General features: G+C 37.9%; 1 protein-coding gene across 2 annotated transcripts in view; it reads left to right on the forward strand.

Annotated features, from left to right (window-relative positions):
* Nucleotides 1-25840, forward strand: part of KLHL4 (kelch like family member 4) — a 161815-nt gene that overhangs the window by 120820 nt on the left and 15155 nt on the right. For both annotated transcript variants that reach the window (XM_003269023.4, XM_003269022.4), the window contains exons 7-9: nt 4732-4956; nt 6263-6425; nt 8143-8355. In XM_003269023.4, the coding sequence (XP_003269071.1) occupies nt 4732-4956; nt 6263-6425; nt 8143-8355 (601 nt within the window). The remainder of the gene's footprint in view (nt 1-4731; nt 4957-6262; nt 6426-8142; nt 8356-25840) is intronic.

The following is a 25840-nucleotide window of genomic DNA, read 5'->3' on the forward strand; positions in this document are numbered from 1 at the left end:
AAAGGGGATAGAAAAAAAAAAGTTTAAAAAGTTGGTTTGAAGTCCTACTGGAATCACATTATTTTCTTTGATATATGTAATTGAAAATTGGAAGACTACATAGTAACAATGCTTATTAATCATAAGCCCATAAAACAAGAGATTGCAAATGCAATTATTTGCAGATTTCTAGGGTTACTTCAAGAATTGATGTTCTTCAGGAAATAACAAATAACAATGTTTTTGTGTTTTGTAACAATAATGTTACAAGATAGGTTTTATAGGACAATGAGATCCTATAATTAATTACCAGTCTGGCAACTTGAGGTTTTATTGAATTTTGCTGACTAAATTAAATATTAATAGCATATTAGAAGGTTTCTTGTTTGGTATTCAAATTACAAGAGTACTAAATAAAAAAATGCAAGTGCAGTTATCTTTCATTTCTGACTCTGAAAAAAGCCTAATTTGCATTGTGAGAAATGGAAAACTTTGTGTTTGTTTGGTTTTTGTGTTTGTTTTTTATTTTTTATTCTTGGCATTTTATTCAGGCTCATCTTGGTTAAATTATTGTTACCATAAAGGAATGTATTACAACAAATGTTTATAAGTATCTATAACTCCTTATCAGTCTCTAAAAATGTGTGAAATATGAACCTATAATCTCTGGACTCTATTACCAAAGTTTGTGATGGAAGTAAATGAAGGCATGAGACACTTTGAATTCCTGGTATACGGAGACGCTATAAAAGGCTCACGGGACGTTGCAGACCATTAAAAGAATAGTAAAACCTTACATTTTTGATTGCTTAATCTTTGGCAGTTTGCAAACATCGTTTCTAATCTTCACAATAATGTTACCGCTCCTTTGCACATCTTAAGTTTAGATAGCCAACCAAAGGACAATCATTAAGAAAGGCTGGAGATGAAATTCTTATTCAAATACGATGTTCCTTTTTCTACACTGCCACTACTACAGACAAAAGAACAACAACAAAACTCTTTGGGGGTTTTAGAATCTATTGGATAACCAGGGTAAACACGTAGTAACAAAAAAAAAGAAAAAAGAGAAAAAGAAAGAAAAAAACCTAAGAAGTGTAACAAAAACATTAAATGAGCAGCATTTATCTGTATAAAGCAGTTTGACATTGAAAAATGTACTACTTTACATATTTTCACAAAAGTATAAACATTAATTCCTATATATATGCCTTTGCTTATAGTGTGTTGTTTCAGTTATTTTTAAAAGATGTTTTTGACTATATATTGAGTACAGTGTACACTGCTTGAGTGATGGATGCACTAAATTCTCAGAAATCACCACTAAAGAACTTATCCATGTAACGTAAAATGACCTGTACCCCCAACACTATTGAAATTTAAAAACTTTTTTAAATTTAACTTTTATATTTTGATGTTTAGGAAATACAGTGCTTCCTCAATCTCTAATTTCCTCTCTGATTCATATAACAAGCTCAGAATTGCTGTTAAATATAGATATCACACAAATGGCTGGGGCTAACTATAACTCCTACAATGTATTTGAAAGAATCATTAGAAAGTGCTAAGTATAATCATAGAGTCAAAATTGTTAAATTGTCAATTAGTAAACTTTGGATGTCTTGTACATACATAGTATTTTGTAAATTTTTATTTGTTTAAAAAATAAATTCTGAGTAGAGCATATGGCAGGAGACAAGGTAAAGGCTAATATTGTCACTTTCGGAACATTTGTAAAGTAAATGGAGGAAATCATTACATCGGATATATTCACTACTGCAGAAACTACAGTGTTCTCAGCAACACTGATAAGTTTGACAGGTTTTGTTCACTCTTGAATAGATTATGAACGAAGATTGGGTAAGAGCTTAGAAATGAATTGAGAATCAATAGATCAAACATTCTGGGGCAGACAGTTATTTATACAGAAAAATTTTAAAGCAAAAGATAGTAAAAAAATTGAATTTATGTTTTTCCATCTAATATAGAGGTGCCCTAGTAAAGCAGCTAGAGAATATACATTTTGATTAATTGAAGGATTGGTGGGGGTAGACAAAGGGGCTGGTTCAGAAGTCTTCAGAATTCAATATGTAGAACTACTAGTCATAAATGCTCATGTTGCAGTCAAAAATTATGGGATCATTTTATCTTTATTGAATCTAATGCCTTGAAAAGTTTAACCTGGCATGAATCACACACCTACATCTCTCAGTGTAAATCTTCTACATACAGCTGACTAATGTAGATTTGTACAATTTTCTAATTACCCCACCATTCATATCTTCATAATCATAACAATGAGTGCAGACTAGCTTTTATTTCCTAATCTAAATTAGGTCATCGGTAAATTCCACTAACACAAAGAGAACTAAAAGTTAAAATTAGAACAAGCAGATAAGAATATAGATGTAGGAAGTTTGGGATGAGGAAATGGAAGGAAGTGGAAAACATTCAGAGAAAACTGACTGGTTAATCATAGAATAAAAGTAGGTGTGAGTTTCTAGTTATTTCAGTTTTAACATTACCATCCAAAGATATTTAGTGTAGAAAAGATATTTTGATAGGTGTTGTAATTTGACCTCTTAGCAGGAAATATAGTCAGTAGAGTGATTGCTAATGTATAAATCAGTATTCAGTCAAATCCATGTTATCAGTGAAGGAGGCAATAGTGAAAGAGAAAGAGTAAATGAGTCCCTGTGTATTTACAAGTTTGTGTTAGAAAATCCAAAATCTTGGAACACAAATACTTGCAGTGCACTATTCACCAGAAAATATTTAAACTTAGAGGAAGGAAACACTGTTTCCACTAATTCAATCTAATCAAGGAGCAGCTATACATTTAATATACACTCTGCTTCAATTTTGACAGGATATGACCCCATACCATTGCCCTGTAACTGCCAATGGGTATGCTTCAAATGTTAACTACATCTTCATTATAACTAATGGACTGCATTTTCTTCACAAATGTCCCAATAAAGGAGCAACTGGAAAGTATTTTTGCTTATTACTGTGGTTGACTTTGTGTAATTGGGATGAAATTTTTTAAACCTGCCACAAACTCTATTAGATATACTATAGATGTAAAAAATAATTCTATTATTTTCCACCCTGGTTATTATTCAGAAGTTTCCCTGTTGTGCAAAATCAGCTTTTACTAAAAAATAGCAACAACTATTATGAATGAATGGTAAGAAGCATTGCCTACTGAAATAACCATTCGTTATGACAGTAGTGATAGTTTACTTTGTCAATAGTGACAGTATACTATGGCAGTAAACTTTGTACATTAGTAATTGAATAGAAAATACAATTATATTAACACTTAAAGAAAGTAATACCTTGTAATTCTATATTCTCAACTGTAATATTTTGTGCTACTGAAGCAGGTTCATTGTCTGGGGTAACACCTGAGGTTCGTTGTCTCATGGCCACAGAAATCAAAGACATGGACACACAAAGAGTGAGATTAAGAGCAGAAATTTAACAGGCAAAAGAAAGAGAATAGCTCTCCGCTACAGAGAAGGGTCCTGGAAAAATGGGTTTCCAGATCTGTGGTGAAATGCAGGGGGGTTTATAGATGAGCTGGTGAGGAGGTGGTGCAAAAGACTGGTTAGGACCAGGTGTGCCTTTGCATAGGGCATGAATCTCTGGCAGCCCCCACACCAATCTTTTATTATGCAGGTGGGTTTTCTGCCTAAACTGGCCATGTTACCCGTTTCTTTCTTACTGTACACGTGGTGACAAAAAAAGGGAAGATGAAGCCTCCATGTTGGAAATGCCTGCCCCCAAGGTAGCCCTTTCCTATCGGTGCAGCTGCCGGCTTTCCCCTGTGCAAGCTTCCAGCTTGCTTATCTATGTCTGCAGCTTGATTTTTCAGGCTGTTCTTTGTTAGAAAATAAATGATTTGGGGGGCTGCTTTTGATTAGAAAGGTAATTCCACCAAGGACTCTTTTGCCCTCACTATCTGCATAAATAATTTCTCTCTACCTCTTGTATCATTACCATCATGGAACATTGTGTGAATCAACACCAAAGGCCCATTTAACATTTTTTAAATTTTATTTATTTATTTATTTATATAGACAGAGTCTCACTCTGTCACCCAGGCTGGCGTGATCTTGGCCCACTGCAGCCTCCGCCTCCTGGGCTGAAGTGGTCTTCTGACCCCAGCCTCCCAAGTAGCTGAGACTACAGTTGCATGCCACCACACCCAGCTAAAGGCCCATTTAAAAATAATTTTCATTCCTGGTCCTTTAGTTACGTGTCTTTTAAATAAACACACACACCCACACATACACACAAACACACACACACAAACACACACACCCAAAACAAATTTAAGAAGCATAAATTAATATATTGAAAGGTCATAAGTAATTACATCTGTAACGGATGTGCAAACATTCAATAATAGAATCCAAGGTATTTTGTTGTAAATTATGTCATTTGACACTTGTGTTGATACTACCAGTAGAATAGTATAGCCAAAGCCAGCGTTATAAGGGTATAAACCAAACATATTACATAAAACATTTTATTTTGACTCTTCTATTTGGGTCCAGAAGTGGTAAAAGATTATCCTTTGCTTTATCTCCCAGGTTGTAGAATTACCTGAGCTACTTACTTAATTTGAATTGTAATCACTGATACTGTGCTGTAAGTTATGGGTACATAATTATAATGTAAATAATACCAATTCAAAATTTCAATAAAAGTAGATTTTACCGTTGTTCAATATCCCTTTGTCAGGTACTACTACTATTGAAAAATATGACCTCAGGACCAACAGTTGGCTACATATTGGCACCATGAATGGCCGTAGGCTTCAATTTGGAGTTGCAGTTATTGATAATAAGCTCTATGTCGTGGGAGGAAGAGACGGTTTAAAAACTTTGAATACAGTGGAATGTTTTAATCCAGTTGGCAAAATCTGGACTGTGATGCCTCCCATGTCAACACATCGGCACGGCTTAGGTAAGAGCTTAACGTAATGTATTTTCCAAGACTGTATAGTAAGTAGAGTGTTTAAAAATTAAATCTAGCAGCACATTATTGGGATTTAGCCAAATGCTTAGTGAAAATGTCTCCAAAATGATGAAAAACTTAAGGAAATGGTAAAAGTCTGTGAGACATTTGTTGTTGTTGCAGGTTACTCCTGATTCCCTTCCACCAGTATTTTAAAGGGGTTTCATTCTAAAAAGGATAACAACTTTTCAAAGGGATTCATTATAAAATAATATACAACTACAGCAAGGAGTTTTCTTCTAAGCTCAATTTAGAGTGGAAAGTATTTGACTATTGCGAGGGATTGTGTTTCTAGTTAGATGAATCATGTGCCCATAGTGGAGAACTTTGATTCTCCTGAATATTTGTCAGGATACCTCGTTCTTTATACTAGGCTCCATATTTTTGCAATTTCATAAGAGTTGGCTGAACAACAGAAAAATTTCCTTTTTTTTTTTGATCTGATTTTTATAGAGCTAAAAAGTGGCAGATCCAGGAATGGTATTGCTTGCCCCAATTATCCTGATAAATTGACTCTGCCAAATAATACACTACATAATTATTCAGTTCAGTTATGTCAGTGTTATTCCTAGACATAGCTTAGAAAGGTCCTGCAGAGAAATCAGAGCAAGCTTATTTTTCAATATAATTGATATTAGCAAATAGGTAGGAGAGTTGATGATGATATACCACTGAGAGGTTGATTGGGACAGCGAAGGTGGGGAAAAAATTATGTAAATTATCAAAGCAGATGCGAAGCAGAAATGGGCCACTCATAATACTTGAAAGAACAAACTTCTAACTAAACATTAAAAAGCTCTGTCTAGTAAGTTAGCTCATAGGAATCTTTTTATCCCTATATTAAACACCAGAGGTTATAAAGACCTACCACAGTCAGCCTGTAATTCTAAGGTTTATCTAAGAATCAACATCATATTGTATCTACATGTGACATCAACAAACAATATTGAAATTTTGCCAGAAAAAGCCAGCTTTTTAAATTACGTATCTAGAAATGGTGCATTCTACTGCCTCTTTTGACTTCAGTGTTACAACAATAATACCCTTCTATGATATAGTAACTGAAACTGAAAGTTTCATAGGGTTAGAAAACCATACTTAGCTTTACAACAGAGTCAGTAAACTATTCATATGTATGCAAAATCGTTTAATAAGCAAAACAAAAAAATTTAAGCAGTTAATTGCTTTCAAAATGAAACAATATTCAGTGTGTGGCATACCTAGGTGAACCCACATATTATTTTAATTTTTTTAGGTGTAGCCACTCTTGAAGGACCAATGTATGCTGTAGGTGGTCATGATGGATGGAGCTATCTAAATACTGTAGAAAGATGGGACCCTGAGGGACGACAGTGGAATTACGTAGCCAATATGTCAACTCCTAGAAGCACAGTTGGTGTTGTTGCATTAAACAACAAGTGAGTAAGTTGAAACACACATGCTCATTGCTTCCAGGTCATATAGTACAGAACTTTAGTGACGTGATCCATCAATCAATTAGCATTCCAAATAACCTGGATGTACTTGTTATCAATAATAAAAGGTCTTCATTGGAACTCTCCATTACGACTGAAAATACTTGTCTAAAATAAATACTTGATTAAATATTCTGTATGCCCTTGCTAATCAAGGTGTGGTCCTGGGACCAGCAGCATCCACCTTTCGTATTTAGAAATGCTGAATCCTAGCCCCGCCCTAGATGTCCTGAATCAGAATCTTAATTTTAACAGGATCTTCAGGTGACTTCTGTGCACACTAAATTTGAGAAACGCTTTTATAGGCAAGCCAGTTCTAATTTTACCCTCAAGAAGTTACTACTTTTTTACATTATGATTTATTTTTATCAAAACTTTAGTCTGTCTATAGATATAACAAGGTGATTCTTTTATTCTTTCAACAATACCTCTCCTGAGTGTTCAGGGTTCCTAAATATAGAATCCTACCTAGTCTCACCCTTCCTGAATGTTTACCTCTTCCTGTCACTTGCCTATCACTTCCGAGATATTATACTAAAACATGATGATGTTAGAAGTTTCTAAGAGCTTGAATTGTTACCAGGTATTATGTGCTTTCTGACAAGGGAACTTTGGAGACAATGACCAGCATATAAGAGGGTCATGAATCATGCGAGTTTCAGACAATAGGTTGGGTCAGTTGCCAGAGACAGCCTTGTGTGTTTATATTGACTATGCATGAAGCCAATACATTATCACAGATATGGTCTCAGTCAAAATGTCAACGCATTGTTTTTAGAACCTGGCATAGAAATAAATAGGAAGTGTCCATAGTTAAGAGGAGATCCAGTTTTAAAGTGTCTTAGAGCTTAAGCTACTCCTAAATCTATCTGTGGCTGCACCTGAATAATGTCAGGTGATTCAGTTATGTAATCTCCTACCTAATACAGAACAGGATGAAAACATGAAATTTGACCAATTGTGCTTTGCTGAGTTGCTATTGTTTACAACTCAGCATGAAGGGAAGTTATAGGAATATGGATTAATAAATGTCTGTGTTCTTTATTAATGGATGTTAATTTTAAAATTATATTAAAAATACTACTTATCAAAAGAATTGCATTTTAAAGTGTATGGGAGAAATGTCATAGCCAATATCACTTCCTAGGGGAAAAAATCTAGTTTCTGGGTTCTATCCTCTTTCCTTAGTTGTTTATTAAGCTAATGTATTCTAAGTGATAATTTTTTAATGCAAATATAAAGTCATACATAAAAACAACGGATTCTGCTCCTAGGTAGTTGAAACCTGCTAAACCTGTAAAGTTGTTGGAGTTGGTCTTTGGAACTATCCTGCCAATCCCTTTGATCTTTCTCTCTTTTTTTCTGTGCCTCATATCCCATGGAATCTTTTATTCAATTATGTTAAAATGACTGTGATGAAGATAGTGAAAAAGGGAGGTTTGGGTTGGGATAGATTTTAACAGGTGCCCTCAGGTAATGATCTATTCACAAACTTCTGCTATTCACTGCAAAATAGTGTAGGCGTAGAATATATAGTCAGACCCTTCAGAAACTTGAAAAGCTTTGTACAAAGTTCTCTCACTCTCATTCTATGCATGCATTTTGTGTGTATATGTATACACACACATATACATACACACAGTTCTGTCTTTTTATCTAGGTTATATGCTATTGGTGGACGTGATGGAAGTTCCTGCCTCAAATCAATGGAATACTTTGACCCACACACTAACAAGTGGAGTTTGTGTGCTCCAATGTCCAAAAGACGTGGAGGTGTGGGAGTTGCCACATACAATGGATTCTTATATGTTGTAGGGGGGCATGATGCCCCTGCTTCCAACCATTGCCCCAGGCTTTCTGACTGTGTGGAACGGTAAGTTTTTTCTATTTCTTTCTGTATGTAATTATTTGGTTATTTAATTTTTTAGAAACAGAAAGATTTTTTTCTTTTAAATGGAAATCAATTTATTTTTATGCCCACTGTAAGAAAATTAAATAGTACAACGGGAATCTAGGGAGAACAAGTCCTTTCCCAGCTGAGATCCTCTAAGACTCCAGTCCCCTCCTGTTCCAGGCTCTTTCAAATATGGGATCTTGCTAATTTTAATTTTAATTTTTTTATTTTTATTTTTAATGGACTGTGTTTAATTACATTTTTAAACAACCAGAAAGTAGTCTTCCAATAAATGCTAATCCTTTTAGTGGATTTATGTTCTGTACAATTGTACACTTTCTCTTAGGCTAAAAATATACTTTTTAAATATTCCATATACATTTCAGATTTAGCATAAAATATGTAAAAAGAATATGCCATCTTATTGTTAAATAGTCACACTATAAAATAATAAGACAAAGACATAAACAAATAAATTTTATGCCAAGCTACATCACTCAGCCAATTCAGGAGACTCAAATCAAAATAAGTTTACTGAGATTGGGGAAAAAATGGCAGATAGGAGCCAGGACTAACTTGCAGCTCCCACTCGTATAGACAGAGCAGTGTGTGGAGAACCATATCGTGAACTTTTGCTCTAAGAACTACCGCAGGAACATTAAGAGGAAAGCCAAGAGAATCCACAGACCCTCTGAGGGAGGTGGATTGCTGCGCAGGGATAGCCGCAGCAATGTGAGCCTGCTTGCTTTCTCAGCTGGGAGTCTTACGGCCTGGGGTAGGTTCTCAGCCCTGCTCACTGGCTGCCTTGAAATAAACTAGGTTGTGTTGAGTGAGGGTACAGTGGGAGTGAGACCAGCCTTTCTGGCCGCAGGGTGCATGGGAGCTGGGTGAGGCCTGTGGCTGCCAGCTTTCCTCCACTTTCCTGGTGGCCTATGTGACCAAGCAGAGATAGCCGTAATCCCCCTGGGAACATAACTCCATTGGCCTGAAAACCACACCCCATCCCCCACAGCAGCTGCAGCAAGCCCCACCCGAGGAGAGTCTGAGCTCAGACATGCCTAACCCTGCCCCCACCTGATGGTCTTTCTCTTTATACTCTGGTAGCCAAACACAAAGGTCATAATTTCTTGGTAGCTCTATGGCCCTGCCCACTGCCTTAGTAGTCTACCCAAATGAGAAGGAACCAGAAAAACAATTCTGGTAGTATGACAAAATGAGGTTTTTTAACACTCCCAAAAGATCGCAGTACCTCACCAGCAATGGATCCAAGCCAAGATGATGTATCTGAATTGCCAGAAAAAGAATTCAGAAGGTCAACTATTAAGCCAATCAAGGAGGTACGGGAGAAAGGTGAAGTCCAACTTAAACACATCAAATAAATAAATAAATAAATAAATAAATAAAATCATGTAGAATATGAGTGGAAAATTCTCCAGTGAAATAGATAGCATAAATAAAAAGCAGTCACAGGCTAGGCATGGTGGCTCATGCCTATAATCCCAGCACTTTGGAAGGCCAAAGTGGGAGGATCATCTGAGATCAGGAGTTTGAGACCAGCCTGGCCAACATGGCAAAACGCTTTCTGTACTAAAAATACAAAAATCAGCCTGGCGCAGTGGCAGGTGCCTTCAATGTCAGCCACTCAGGAGTCTGAGGCAGGAGAATCACTTGAACCTGGGAGGCAGAGGTTGCAGTGAGCTGAGATCACACCACTGCACTCCAGCCTGGGCAACAGAGCGAGACTCCATCGAAAAAAATAAATAAATAAATACACACATACATAAAATAGAAAACATAAAAAACAATGACGACTTCTGGAAACGAAGGACACATTTAGAGAATTGCAAAATGCACTGGAAAATCTCAGCAATAGAATCAAACAAGTAGAAGAAAGAATGTCAGAGCTTGAAGACAAGTGTATCAAATTAACCCAATCCAACAAAGACAAAGAAAAAAATTATTTTAAAAAAATGAACAAAGCCTCCAAGAAGATTGGGATTATGTTAAATGACAAAACAGAAGAGTAATTTGTGTTCCCAAAGAAGAGAAATCTAAAAGTTTGGAAAACATATTTGAGGGGATAATCAAGGAAAACTTCCCTGGCCTTGCTAGAGACCTAGACAGCCATATACAAGAAGCTCAAAGAACATCTGGGAAATTTATCACAAAAAACTCATCGCCTAGGCACATATTCATTAGGTTATCTAAAGTCAAAACAAAGGAAATAATCTTAAGAACTGTGAGGGAAAAGCACCAGGTAACCTGAAAAGGAAAACCTGTGAGAGTAAGAGCAGATTTCTTAGTAGAAACTCTACAAGCTAGAGGGGATTGAGGCCTTATCTTTAGCCTCCTTAAACAAAACAATTAGTCAAGAATTTTGTATCCAGTGAAACTAAGCTTCATAAATGAAGGAAAGATACAATCTTTTTTAGACAAACAAATGCCGAGAGAATTTGCCACTATGAAGCCAGCACTACAAACTGCTTAAAGGAGCTCTAAATCATGAAACAAATCCTCACAATACAGAAAAATAGAGTGTCCTTAAAGTATACATCTCACAGGACACATAAAACAATAGCAGTGAAAAAAATACCAAGGTATTCAGGCAATTAGTAGCACAATGTATAGAATAGTACCTCACATCTCAATAGTAACGGTGAATGGAAAATGGCCTAAATGCTCTGCTTAAAAGAAGTAGAATGACAAAATTGATAAGAACTCACTAATTAATATCTGCTGTCTTCAAGAGACTCACCTGACAAATAAGGACTCAAATAAACTTAAGGTAAAGGAGTGGAAAAAAGATAGTCCATGCAAATGGACACAAAAACATGAGCAGGAGTAGCTATTCTTATATCAGACAAAACAAACTTTAAAGCAACAGCAGTTAAAAAAGACAAAGAGGGACCTTATGTAATGATAAAAGAACTAGTCCAATGGGAAAATATCACAATCCTAAATATATATGCACCTAGCACTGGAGCTCCCAAATTCACAAAGCAATTACTACTAGACCTAAGACATAAGATAGACAGCAACACAATAACAGTGGGGGACTTCAATGCTCCACTCACAGCACTAGACAGGTCTGGAAAGTCAACACGAACCAATGAACTTAAAGTATACCCCAGAACAAATGGACTTAGATATTTACAGAACATTCTACCCAACAACTGCAGAATATGCACTGTTCATAAGCACATGGAACATTCTCCAAGATGGACCTTATGGCAAAACAAGTCTCAGTAAAAGCCATAAAACAAATCTCAGTAAATTTAAGAAAATTGAAATTTTATCAAGTACTCTGTCAGACGACAGTCCAATAAAATTGGAAATCAACCCTAGAAGAAACCCTCAAAACCGTGCAAATACATGGAAATTAAATAACATGCTTCTGAATGATCATTGGGTCACAATGAAATGAAGATTGAAATAAAAAATTATTTAAACTGAACAATAATAATAATATAACCTCTCCAAACCTCTAGGAAACAGAAAAGTGGTTCTAAGAGGAAAGTTCATAGCATTGAATGCCTACATCAAAAAGTCTGAAAGAGCACGAATAGACAATCTAGGATTACACCTCAAGGAACTAGAGAAAAAACAACAAACAAACCCAGCAGAAGAAAAGAAAGACCAGAACTAAATGAAATTGAAACAACAAAAAAAAATACAAAAGAGAAAACACACAGCTAGTTCTTTGAAAAAAATAAACCAAATGGATAGACCATTAGTGAAATTAATCAAGAAAAGAAAGGAGAAGATTCAAATAAGCCCAATTAGAAATGAAATGGGAGATATTACAACCAATATCTCAGAAATACAAAAGATCATTCAAGGCTACTAGGAATACCTTTACACACACAAACTAGAAAACCTAGAGGTGATGGATAAATTCCTAGAAATATACAACCATCCTAGATTAAACCAGGAAGAAATAGAAACTCTGAACATACCAATAATAAGAAGCAAGATTGAAACAGTAACTAAAAAGTTACCAACAAAAAAAGTCTATGTCCAGATGAAATCACAGCTGAATTTTATGTGACATTCAAAGAAGAATTGGTACCAATGCTACTAAAAATATTCCAAAAGATAGAGAAAAAGGGAATCCTCTGTAAATCATTCTGTGAAGCTAGTATTGAGAGGTGACAGCGTGCTGGTAGTCCTCATGGCCCTCACTTGCTCTTGGCACCTCCTCTGCCTGGGCTCCCACTTTGGCAGCACTTGAGGAGCCCTTCAGCCCACCACTGCACTGTGGAAGCCCCTTTCTGGGCTGGCCAAGGCCAGAGCCAGCTCCCTCAGTTTGCAGGGAGGTGTGGAGGGAGAGGCATGGGCGGGAACCGGGGCTGCATGCGGTGCTTGTGGGCCAGTGCGAGTTCCAGGTGGGCATGGGCTCGGCAGACCCTGCACTCGGAGGGGCCGGCCGGCCCCACCAGCCCCGGGCAGTGAGGGGCTTAGCACCTGGGCCAGCAGCTGCTGTGCTCAATTTCTCACTGGGCCTTAGCTGCCTTCCCGCGGGGCAGGGCTCGGGACCTGCAGCTCACCATGCCTGAGCCTCCCCCCAGCCTCCGTGGGCTTCTGTGCAGCCTGAGCCTCCCCAACGAGCACCGCCCCCTGCTCCACGGTGCCCAGTCCCATCGATCACCCAAGGGCTGAGGAGTGCAGGCGCATGGCGTGGGACTGGCAGGCAGCTCCACCTGCAGCCGTGGTGCGGGATCCACTGGGTGAAGCCAGGTGGGCTCCTGAATCTGGTGGGGACTTGGAGAACCTTTGTGTCCACACTCTGTATCTAACTAATCTAGTGGGGATGTGGAGAACCTTTGTGTCTAGCTCAGGGATTGTAAATGCACCAATCAGCGCCCTGTCAAAACAGACCACTCAGCTCTCTGTAAAATGGACCAATCAGCAGGATGTGGGTGGGGCCAGATAAGAGAATAAAAGCAGGCTGCCCGAGCCAGCAGTGGCAATATGCTCCGGTCCCCTTCCACACTATGGAAGCTTTGTTCTTTCGCTCTTTGCAATAAATCCTGCTGCTGCTCACTCTTTGTGTCCACACTGCCTTTATGAGCTGTAACACTCACCGCGAAGGTCTGCAGCTTCACTCCTGAAGCCAGCGAGACCACAAACCCACTGGGAGGAATGAACAACTCCGGACGCGCCACCTTAAGAGCTGTAACACTCACCGCGAAGGTCCACAGCTTCACTCCTGAGCCAGCGAGACCATGAACCCACCAGAAGGAAGAAACTCCAAACACATCCGAACATCAGAAGGAACAAACTCCAGATGTGCCACCTTAAGAGCTGTAACACTCACAGCGAGGGTCCGCAGCTTCATTCTTGAAGTCAGTGAGACCAGGAACCCACCAATTCCAGACACAGTATCATCCTAATACCAAAACCAGGAAAGGACATAACAAAAAAGAAAACTACAGCCCAATATCCATGATGAACATAGATGCAAAAATTCTCAACACAATACTAGTTAACAGAATCCAACAGCATGTCAAAAAGATAATACACCATGATCAAGTTAGTTTTACACCAGGGATGCAGGGATTGTTTAACATCCACAGGTCAATAAATGTGATACACCTCATAAAAATATTTTTTTAGAAAATCACATAATCATCTCAATAAATGCAGTAAAACCCTTTGACAAAGTCCAGCATCCCTTTATCATTAAAACCCTCAGCAAAATCAGCATAGAAGGGGCATACCTTAAGGTAATGAAAGCCATCGATGACAAACCCACAGCCAACATAATACTGAACAGGGAAAAGTTGAAAGCATTCCTCCTGAGAACTGGAAGAAGACAATGATGCCCACTTTCACAACTTCTATTCAATATAGTATTGAAAGTCCTAGCCAGAGCAATCAGACAAGAGAAAGAAATAAAGGGCATCCAAATGGTAATAAGGAAGTCAAACTGTCACTGTTTGCTGATGACATGATTGTATACCTAGAAAACCCTAAAGACTCATCTAGAAACTCCTAGAACTGGTAAATGAATTCAGCAAAGTTTCAAGTTACAAAATTAATGTACACAAATCAGAATTGGAATCATCATGGTGGACGTGAGGCAGGAGAAGATTGCAGCTGCAGACAGAGCAGCGTGCAGAGACTCGCATTGTGAATTTCAGCTCCGGATGGACTGCAAGAACAAACCAGCAATCCTGAGAGGACCCACAGACCATCTGAAGAAAACGAACTGCTCCTGCAGGACCCCGTAGACACCCCAAGTACTGTGAGTGGCCCAACTGCAGAAGTGTGAAAGGGATACCCTCCTCTCCCAAACACACCCACTGGAGAAGCTGAAGGTCTGTTTGCAGGAGAAGTTTCCAACTTTACCTGGAGCTGAGACAATTTAGAGGGCCGAGTGAAATACAGGGGTAGAGGAAGCAGCAGAAAGTCCCTGTGAGCTTGCTGGGTCCCCTAGCAGGCCATTCCTGCCTGGTACCACAGGGATACATTTGGAGGCTGGCCAGAGGAGCAGGGGGTAAAACTCCACAGGGAGGAGGAAATCTTTAGCTGAACTTTGTAACAATTTGAACATTGTGAGAAGCCTCCTGGCCAGAACTGGGGGGAGAGCACAAATCTGGTGTGCAGACTCCACAGGCGGGGGAAGAACTAAGCCCTTTTCTTTTGCAGCATGGAAGCAGGTAGCCTGGGGCAAGTTTTCAAGCCCATCTCATCCTCCACCTGGAAACAGACTTGGGGCTGTTGGGGAGAAGCATAGTGGGAGTGAGACCAGCTCTTTGGTTTGCATGGGAGCTAAGTGAGACCTGTGACTGCTGGCTTTCCCCCACTTCCCTGACAACCTGCATGACTCAGCAGAGGCAGCCATAATCATCCTAGGTACACAACTCCGGTGACCTGGGAATCACCCCAATCCCCCACAGCAGCTGCAGCAAGACCCACCCAAGGAGAGTCTGAGCTCAGACATGCCTAGCCCCACCGCCACCTGATGGCCTTTTCCTATTTACCCTGGTAGCAGAAGACAAAGGGCATACAATCTTGGGAGTTTTAGGGCCCCACCCATGGCCAGTCCCTCTCCATACCACCACAGCTGATGCTTTCTGGAAAGTGCCACCTCCTGGCAGGAGGCCAACCAGCACAAAAATAGAGCATTAAACCACCAAATCTAAGAATACTCACAGACTCCATTGCACCGCCCGCCACCTCCACTTGAACAGGCACTGGTATCCATGTTGAGAGACCCATAGACGGTTCACATCACAGGACTCTGTGCAGGCACCCCCCAGTACCAGCCCGAATTTGGATAGACTTACTGGGTGGCTAGACCCAGAATAGAGACAACAATCACTGCAGTTAAGCTCACAGGAAGCCACATCCATAGGAAAAGGGAGATAGTACTACATCAAGGGAACATCCTGTGGGACAAAAGAAATCTGAAAAACAGTCTTCAGCCCTAGACTTTCCCTCTGACAGAGCCCACCCAAATGGAAAGGAACCAGAAAACCAACCCTGCCAGGTAATATGACAAAACAAGGCTCTTCAACACCCCCCAAAAAAATCACACTAGTTCACCAGCAATGGATCCAAACCAAGAAGAAATTACTGATTTATCTGAAAAAGAATCAGGAGGTTAGTTATTAAGCTAATCAGGGAGCGACCAGAGAAAGGCGAAGCCCAATGCAAGGAAATCCAAAAAATGATACAAGAAGTGAAGGGAGAAATGTTCAAAGAAATAGACAGCTTAAAGAAAAAAAAAAAAATCAAAAATCCAGGAAACTTTGGACACACTTTTAGAAATGTGAAATGCCCTAGAAAGTCTCAGAATGTAATTGAACAAGTGAAAGAAAGAAATTCAGAGCTAAAAGAGAAGGTTTTTTTAATTAATCCAATCCTACAAAGACAAAGAAAAAAGAATAAGAAAATATGAACAAAGCCAAAACATATTTGGGTGGATAATTGAGGAAAGCTTCCCTGGCCTTGCTAGAGACCTAGACATCCAAATACAAGAAGCACAAAAACACCTGGAAATTTTATCACAAAAAGATCAGAGCAGAACTAAATGAAATTGAAACAAAAAAAATACAAAAGATAAATGAAACAAAAAGCTGGTTCTTTGAAAAGATAAATAAAACTGATAGACCATTAGCAAGATTAACCAAGAAAAGAAGAGAGAAAATCCAAATTACCTCACTAAGAATTGCAAGAGATATTAAAACTGACATACCAAAGATCCTTCAAGGGTACTATGAACACCTCCTCTCACATAAACTAAAAAACCTAGAAGAGATGGCTAAATCTCTGGAAAAATACAACCCCCCTAGCTTAAATCAGAAAGAATTAGATACCTTGAACAGACCAATAACAAGCAGCGAGATTGAAATGGTAACTAGAAAAATTACCAACAAAAAAAAAGTCCAGGACCAGACAGATTCACGGTGGAATTCTACTAGACATTCAAAGGAAAATTGATACCAATTCTTTTGACACTATTCCACAAGATAGAAAAAGAAGGAACCCTCCCTAATTCATTCTATGAAGCCAGCATTAATACCAAAACCAGGAAAAAACATAACCAAAAAAGAAAACTAAAGCCCAATATCCATGATGAACATAGATGCAAAAATTCTCAATGCAATACTAGTTAACAGAATCCAACAGCATATCAAAAAGATAATATACCATGATCAAGTTAGTTTTATACCAGGGATGCAGGGATTGCTTAACATCCACAAATCAATAAATGTAATACACCTCATAAAAATAATTTTTTAAAAAATCACATAATCATGTCAACAGATGCAGAAAAAGCATTTGACAAAATCTAGCAACATTTATGGTTAAAATTCTCAGCAGAATCAGCATACAAGGGACATACCTTAATGTAATAAAAACCATCTATGACATACCCACAGCCAACACAATACTGAATGGGGAAAAGTTGAAAACATTCCCTTTGAGAACTGGAACAAGACAAGGATGCCCACTTTCACCACTCTTCTTCAACATGGTACTGGAAGTCATAGCCAGAGCAATCAGACAAGAGAAAGGAATAAAGGGCATCCAAATCAGTAAAAAGGAAGTCAAAATCTCACTGTTTGCTGATGATATGATCGTTCACACTGAAAACCCTAAAGACTCCTCAAGAAAGCTCCTAGAACTGATAAAAGAATTCAGCAAAGTTTCTGGACATAAGATTAATGTACACAAACCAGTAGCTCTTCTATACACCAACAGCAACTAAGCAGAGAATCAAATCTAGAACTCAACCCCTATTACAATAGCTGCAAAAAAATAAAATAAAATACTTAGGAATATACATAATCAAGGGATCAAAAGACCTCTACAAGGAAAACTACAAAACACTGCTGAAAGAAACCATAGATGACACCAGGAAATGGAAACACATCCCATGCTCATGGATGGGTAGAATCAACATTGTGAAAATGTCCATACTGCCAAAAGCAATCTACAAATTCAACACAGTCCCCATCAAAATAGCACCATTATTCTTCACAGAATTAGAAAAAACAATTCTAAAATTCATATGGAACCAAAAAAGAGCCCGCATAGCCAAAGCAAGACTAAGCACAAGAACAAATCTGGAGGCATCTCACAGCCTGATTTCAAACCAGTCTATAAAGCCATAGTCACCAAAACATCATGGTACTGGTATAAAAATAGGCACATAGACCAGTGGAGAAAAATAGAGAAATAAACCCAAATACAGCCAACTGATCTTTGACAAAGCAAACAAAAACATAAAGTGGGAAAAGAACACTGTTTTCAGCAAATCATGCTGGGATTATAGGCTAGCCACATATAGGAGAATGAAACTGGATTCTCATCTCCCACCTTATAGAAAATCAACTTGAGATGGATTAAGGTCTTAAACCTAAGACCTGAAACTATAAAAATTCTAAAAGATAACATTGGAAAAACCCTTCTAGACATTGGTTTAGGCAAGGATGTCATGACCAAGAGCCCAAAAGCACATGCAATAAAAACAAAGATAAATAGATGGGACCTAATTAAACTAAAGAGCTTCTTCATGACAAAAGGAACAGTCAGCATAGTAAACAGACAACCCACAGTGTGGGAGAAAATCTTCACAATCTGTACATCTGACAAAGGACTAATATCCAGAATCTACAATGAACCCAAACAAATCAGTAAGAAATAAACAAACAATCCCATCAAAAAGTGGGCTAAGGAAATGAATAAACAATTCTCAAAAGAAGATATACAAATGGCTAACAAACATGTGAAAAAATGCTCAACATTACTAATGATCAGGGAAATGCAAATCAAAACCACAATGCAATAACACCTTAGTCCTGCAAGAATGGTCATAATAAAAAAATCAAAGAACAGTAGATGCTAGTGTGAATGCGGTGAACAGGGAACACTTCTACACTGCTGGTGGGAGTGTAAACTAATATAGCCACTATGAAAAAGAATGTGAAGATTCCTTAAAGAACTAAAAGTAGAACTACCATTTGACCCAGCAATACCACTACTGGGTATCTACCCAGAGGAAATGAAGTTATTATTCATAAAAGATACTTGCACATGTATGTTTATAGCAGCACAATTCACAATTGCAAAACTGTGGAACCAACCCAGATGCCCATCAATCAACAAGTGAATAAAGAAACTACGGTATATATACACAATGGAATACTATGCAGCCATAAAAAGGAATCAATTAACAGCATTTGCAGCAACCTGGATGAGATTGGAGACTATTATTCTAAGTAAAGTAACTCAGGAATGGAAAACCAAACATAGTATGTTCTCACTGATATGTGGGAGCTAAGCTATGAGGACACAAAGGCATAAGAATGATAAAATGGGCTTTGGGGACTGGGCAAGGGAAGAGTGGGAGGTAGCCAGGGATAAAAGACTACAAATATGGTGCAGTGTATACTACTTGGGTGATGGGTGCAACAGAATCTCACAAATCACCATGAAAGAACTTACTCATGTAACCAAATACCACCTGTACTCCAATAATTTATGGGAAAAAATTAATGTACACAAATCTGTAGCTCTGCTATACAAAAACAGTGACCAAGCTGAGAATCAAATCAAGAACTCAGCCTGTTTTACAATAGCTGCAACAACAACAACAAAAACTTAGGAATACACTTAACCAAGGAGGTGAAAGACCTCTACAATGAAAACTACAAAACACTGCTGAAAGAAAACATAGATGACACAAACAAATGGAAATACATCCCATGCTCATGGTAGGTAGAATCAATATTGTGATAATGACCATACTGCCAAAAGCAGTCTACAGATTCAATGCATTTGCCTTTATAATACCACCACCATTCTTCACAGAATTAGAAAAAGCAATTTTAAAATTCATATGAAACCAAAAAAGAGCCTGCCTAGCCAAAGCAAGACTAAGCAAAATGAACAAATCTAGAGGCATTACATTACGCAACTTCAAACTATACTATAAGGCCATACTCTCCAAAACAAAATGGTACTGGTATAAAACTAGGCATGTAGATGAATGGAACAGAATAGAGAACCCAGAAATAAAGGCAGATATTTACAGTCAACTGATCTTTGACAAAGTAAAGAAAAACATAAAGTGGGGAAAGGACACTGTATTCAACAAATGGTGCTGGGATAATTGGCAAGCCACATATAGAAGAATGAAACTGGATCGTCATCTCTAACCCTATACAAAAATCAAGTCAAGATGGATCAAATCAAATACTTAAATCTAAAGCCTGAAACCATAAAATTTCTAGATGGTACATTGCAAAAACCCTTCTAGACATTAGCTTAGGCAAAGACTTCATGACCAAGAACCCAAAAGCAAATGCAACAAAAACAGAGATAAATAGATGGGACTTAACTAAAAACCTTCTGCACAGCAGAAGAAATAATCAGCAGAGTAAAAAGATATCCTACAGAGGGGGAGAAAATCTTTACAATCTACATCTAACAAAGGACAGAATCCACAAGGAACTCAAACAAATTAGCAAGAACAAAACAAACAATTCCATTAAGAAGGGGGCTAAGGATATGAATAGACAACTCTCAAAAGAAGATATACATATGGCCAACAAACATATTTTTAAAATGTTCAACATCACTAATGATCAGGGAAATGCAAATCAAAACCACAATGCAATACTACCTCACTCCTGCAAGAATGGCCATAATCAAAAAATCAAAACATAATAAATGTTGGCATGGATGTGGTAAAATGGGAACACTTTACATTATTGGTGGAAATGTAAACTAGTACAACCACTATGGAAAACAGTGTGGAGATTCCTTAAAGAACTAAAAGTAGATACACCATTTGAAACAGCAATACCACTCCTGGGTATCTATCTAGAGGAAAAGAAGTAATTATACAAAAAAGATACCTGCACACACATGTTTATAGCAGAACAATTTGCAATTGCAAAAATATGGAACCAGCCAAATGCCTGTCAATTATCAATCAATGAGTGGATAAAGAAAATGGGATATATGGAATACTACCCAGCCATAAAAAGGAATGAAATAATGGCATTCACAGCAACATGGATGGAATTGGAGACCATTATTCTAAGTGAAGTAACTCAGAAATGGAAAACCAAACATTGTATGCTCTCATAAGTGGGAGCTAAACTATGAGGATGCAAAGGCATGAGAATGATACAATGAACTTTAGGGACTCAGGGGAAAGGGTGGGAGTAGGGTGAGGGATAAAGTCTACACATTTGGTGATGGGTGCACCAAAATCTCAGAAATAACCACTAAAGAAATTATTCATGCAGCTAAATACCACCTGTTCATTAAACACCAATAGAAATTTCAAAAATAGCATTAACAACATAAAAATAAATTTATTGTTTTTAAAATCAAATGAAATTAATCTGTAAAGAGATGATGACTTACCATCACAAAATATACAGAAAGAATTATTATACAGAAATTAATAATATAATTCTGCATTTTATTAATATACAGAAATACTTATTGCAATGACTCTATTGCAATAAGTATTTTGTTTCCCCAAAGTAATTTCATTGAATGGGAGACATTCACTTGTATGAATAGTGTGTATCTTGGTTAAAATAAGTGTTATGACTGTGTAGTTATACCATTTACATTCCCTTTCAAGACAGAAAAACTGTATACGTACACAAAATAGTTAAATAATATTAACCTAAGACCAAATGACAAATTTACAGTAAGGTGAGCAAAATTTTCGAAACAGACATAATTGTGGAATGGCATCCTCAAGGAAAATTTATAGAATAGGTAGAATTTGTATTTTGCAGGCATACAAATTTAGGAGAAAAAAATCACTATCAAAACCATGGAAGTAAAGAAGGAGCCATCTTTCTCAGTTAGAGCAGACACTTTGGATGGAAATATAATTTGGAAGTACAACTCAGAACAGAATTAAGGACCACATTGTCTGATGTCCCTTAATGCCAAGGTAGAAGTTTTGAGATTTTATTTTTTAGGCAGAGGAAAAATTAAATTGAAGAGAGTTGGAATATCATGAAGAAAGCAACTTGGAAGAAATTGGTCAAACGATGACATAAAGGATAGAATTTAGGCAGAAGAGTCTAAAGAAAAAGGATGAATTTTTTTTCTGATAAATATACCACTGACACATAATTGATAATTAAAGCTAATAGTTTCTTATAGGGAATATCTGATCTGTAGCACTTTAAAAAATTTATTCTCAATGACTGTCTCTCTAGCACTCAGTGTATAACTGGAATGCATCTTCTAAAATCAGTTATTAAGAGATGCAACTTACTTTTTTAAGATTATACAAACCATAAATATGGTCAATCACTGCCTCAGATAATACATATTTGATTGTAATACACTATAATACTATAATGTACTATAGTCAAATATATGTGACACTGAAGAAAACCACGTTAGTTCTCTCTACAGTTAGCATAAGCAATAACCAATCACCTCTTCATAGTGCTAATTTTTGTGGCAAATTATACATAATAAGGATTTTTTTATTTTAACTATTTTAAGTGTACAGTTTAGTGACATATACACACTGTTTTGCAAATATCACTACCAACCATCTCTACAACATTTTTCATCCGCTCAGATTGAAACTCTGCATTTATTAAACAATAACTGTACATTTTTACCTCTCCACAGCCACTGGTAACCACTATTTTACTTTTTGTTTCTATGAATTTGACTATTCTAGTTACCTCATAAAATTGGAATCATAAATAGTTATTATTGTATGATTGTCATATCTCAATTAGCATAATTCTTCAAGGTTTATGTAATAATATGTGTCAGAATTTCATTTCCTTTTTAAGGCTGAATATTATTATTATAGTAGTTCCTTACATATTCTGGAAATTAGTTCCTTATCATATGTATGATTTGCAAATAGTCTCTCCTGTTTCATGGATTTCCTGGTCACTGTGTTGATAATGTCTTCTGATGCACAAATATTTTTAATTTTGATGAAGTTCAATTTATATATTTTTTTCTTGTTGACTGTTCTTTTGGTGTTTTATCCAAGAAATGATTGTCAAATACAAGTTCATCAAGCTTTTTATTTATATTTTATACCTAGAATTTTATAACTGTACCTCTTACCTTCAGGCCTTTGACCCATTAGTTTATTTGTTCTTTATTGAGTAAAGATTCAACTTTATTCTTTTGCATGTGGATATCCAGTTTTCCCATTAGCATGTGTTGAAAAGACTCTCCTTTCCCCATTCAATGGCCTCAGCACCACTGTCAAAATTTTTTTGACCATATATGTAAGGGTTTATTTCTGGGCTCTGTACTGTGTTCCATTGATCTTTATGTCTGTCTTTACGCCAGTACTTCACTGTGGTGATTAGTGTAGCTAGTATACTAAGCTTCTTAATCAGGGAAGCAGTAAACCTCCAACTTTGTTCATTTGCTAGATTGTTTTTGCTACTTTGGGTCTCTTGAGATTCTATATGGAGTTAGGATGAATTTTTCTTTTTTTTTATTATACTTTAGGTTTTAGGGTACATGTGCACAATGTGCGGGTTTGTTATGGATGAATTTTTCTATTTCTGCCAAAAATGCCATTGGAGTTTTGATAGAAATTGCATTGAATCTGTAGATCACATTGTGTATTGATTTTTTTTTAATGACAGTGTCTCCCTCTGTCACCAAGGCTGGAATGCAGTAGTGCCATCATGGTTCACTGCATGCTCCCCAAGTTCATGTAATCCTCCTACCTCAGCCTCCTTAGTAGCTGAGACTACAGGCATGTGCCACCACACTCGGCAAAATTTTTTGTAATTTTTGTAGGCACAAGGTTTTGCCATGTTGCCCCAGCTGATCTCTAATGCCTGGACTCAAGCAATCTGACCGCCTCAGCCTCCCAAAGTGCTAGGATTACAGGCGTGAACCACCACACCCAACTGAGTGTGTTGATATCTTAACAATATTAAGGCTTCCGCTCCACAAGCAAAAGCTATCTTTCCCTTTATTGATGTCTTTCTTAATTTCTTCCTTTCCAATTTGCATGACTTTTATTTCTCTTTTTAGCCTAATTGCTCTGGTTTAAAATTTCTAATTGTCGAATAAAGTGGTAAAAGTGGTTCTTGTTCTTACAGGAAATACTTACATTAAGTATGATAGTAGCTCTTGGTTTTCCATATACTACCTTCATTAGGGCGAGGTAGTTTTCTTTTATCCTTAGTTTGTGGTGAGGGTTTTTTATAGTTTTGGGTTAAACATTTAAGTCTCCAATCCATTGTATTAGTCTATATTCATGCTGCTGATAAAGACATACCTGAGACTGGGAAGAAAAAGATGTTTAATGGACTCACAGTTCCACATGGTTGGGGAGGCTTCACAATCATCCTGGAAGCCAAAAGGCACTTCTTACATGGTGGCAGCAGGAGAGAAACAGAGAGCCAAGCAAAACAGGTTTCCCCTTATAAAACCATCAGATCTCATGAGACGTATTCACTAGCAAGAGAACAGTATGAGAGAAACTGCACTGCACATTTGTTCACAGATGTGTTAACTCTAAGCCAGGTTTTCACTTACTTAGACTATTTATCTTCCTGTCTGTAATTTTCCAAGGCAGATTATTGCACATTCACCGGTTATAACTACAGGCTGTCACTTTTCATATGAATTACAGTGCATTGGAAATTAACAAAATCATTTTTGCAAACAATATCTTAGGTGAGGCAGGTAGGGAAGGCCCCCATGATTCAATTATCTCCCACTGGGTTCCTCCCACAACATGTAGGAATCATGGAAGCTACAATTCAAGATGAGATTTGAGTGGGGACACAGCCAAACCATATCATTCTACCCCTGACCACTCCCAAATCTCATGTCCTCACATTTCAAAACCAATCATGCCTTCCCAACAGTCCTCCAAATTCTTAACTCATTTCAGCATTAACTCAAAAGTCCACAGTTCAAAGTCTCATCCAAGACAAGGCAAGTCCCTCCTGCCTGTGAGCCTGTAAAATCAAAAGCAAGTTAGTTACTTCCTAGATACAATGGTAGTACAGGCATTGAGTAAATACATCCATTACAAATGGGAAAAAGTGACCAAAGCAAAGGGGCTACAGGCCCCATGTAAGTCCAAAATCCAGCAGGGCAGTCAAATCTTAAAGCTCCATAATGATCACTTTTTGACTCCATGTCCCTCATCCATGTCACACTGATGCAAGTGGTGGGTTCCCATGGTCTTGGGCAGCTCTGGCCCTGTGGCTTTGCAGGGTACAGCCTCCCTCCCAGGTGCTTTCACAGACTGGCATTGAGTGTCTGAGGCTTTTGCAGGTGCACAGTGCAAGCTGTCAGTGGATTTACCATTCTAGGACCTGAAGGACAGTGGCCCTCTTCTCACAGCTCCACTAGGTGATGCCCCAGTAGGGAATCTGTGTGGGGGCTCTGACCCCACATTTCCCTTCTGCACTGCCCTAGCAGAGGTTCTCTTTGAGGGCCCTATGCCTGCAACAAACTTCTGCCTGGGCATCCAGTCATTTCCATACATTCTCTGAAATCTAGACAGAGGTTCCCAAACCGCAATTATTGACTTATGTGCACTTGCAGGCTCAACACCACATGGAAACTGCCAGGGCTTGGGGCTTGCACCCTCTGAAGCCACAGCCTGAGTTCTACATTTGCTCCTTTTAGCCCACAGCTGGAGCAGCTGTAAATGCAGGGCACCAAGTCCCTAGGCTGCACACAGCATGGGGAAAACATTTTTCCCCCTAGGCTTCCAGGCCTGTGATGGGAGGGGCTGCAATGAAGATCTCTGACATGCCCTAGAGACGTTTTCTCTATTGTCTTGGCAGTTAACATTCAGCTTCTCATTACTTAAGCAAATTTCTGCAGCCAGCTTGAATTTCTCCTCAGAAAAAGAAATTTTCTATCGCACTGTCAGGCTGAAAATTTTCTGAATTTTTATGCTCTGCTTCCCTTATAAAACTGAATGCCTTTAACAGCACCTCTTGAATGC

The sequence above is a fragment of the Nomascus leucogenys genome, chromosome X (assembly GCF_006542625.1).
Source record: "Nomascus leucogenys isolate Asia chromosome X, Asia_NLE_v1, whole genome shotgun sequence".
NCBI lineage: Eukaryota > Metazoa > Chordata > Mammalia > Primates > Hylobatidae > Nomascus > Nomascus leucogenys.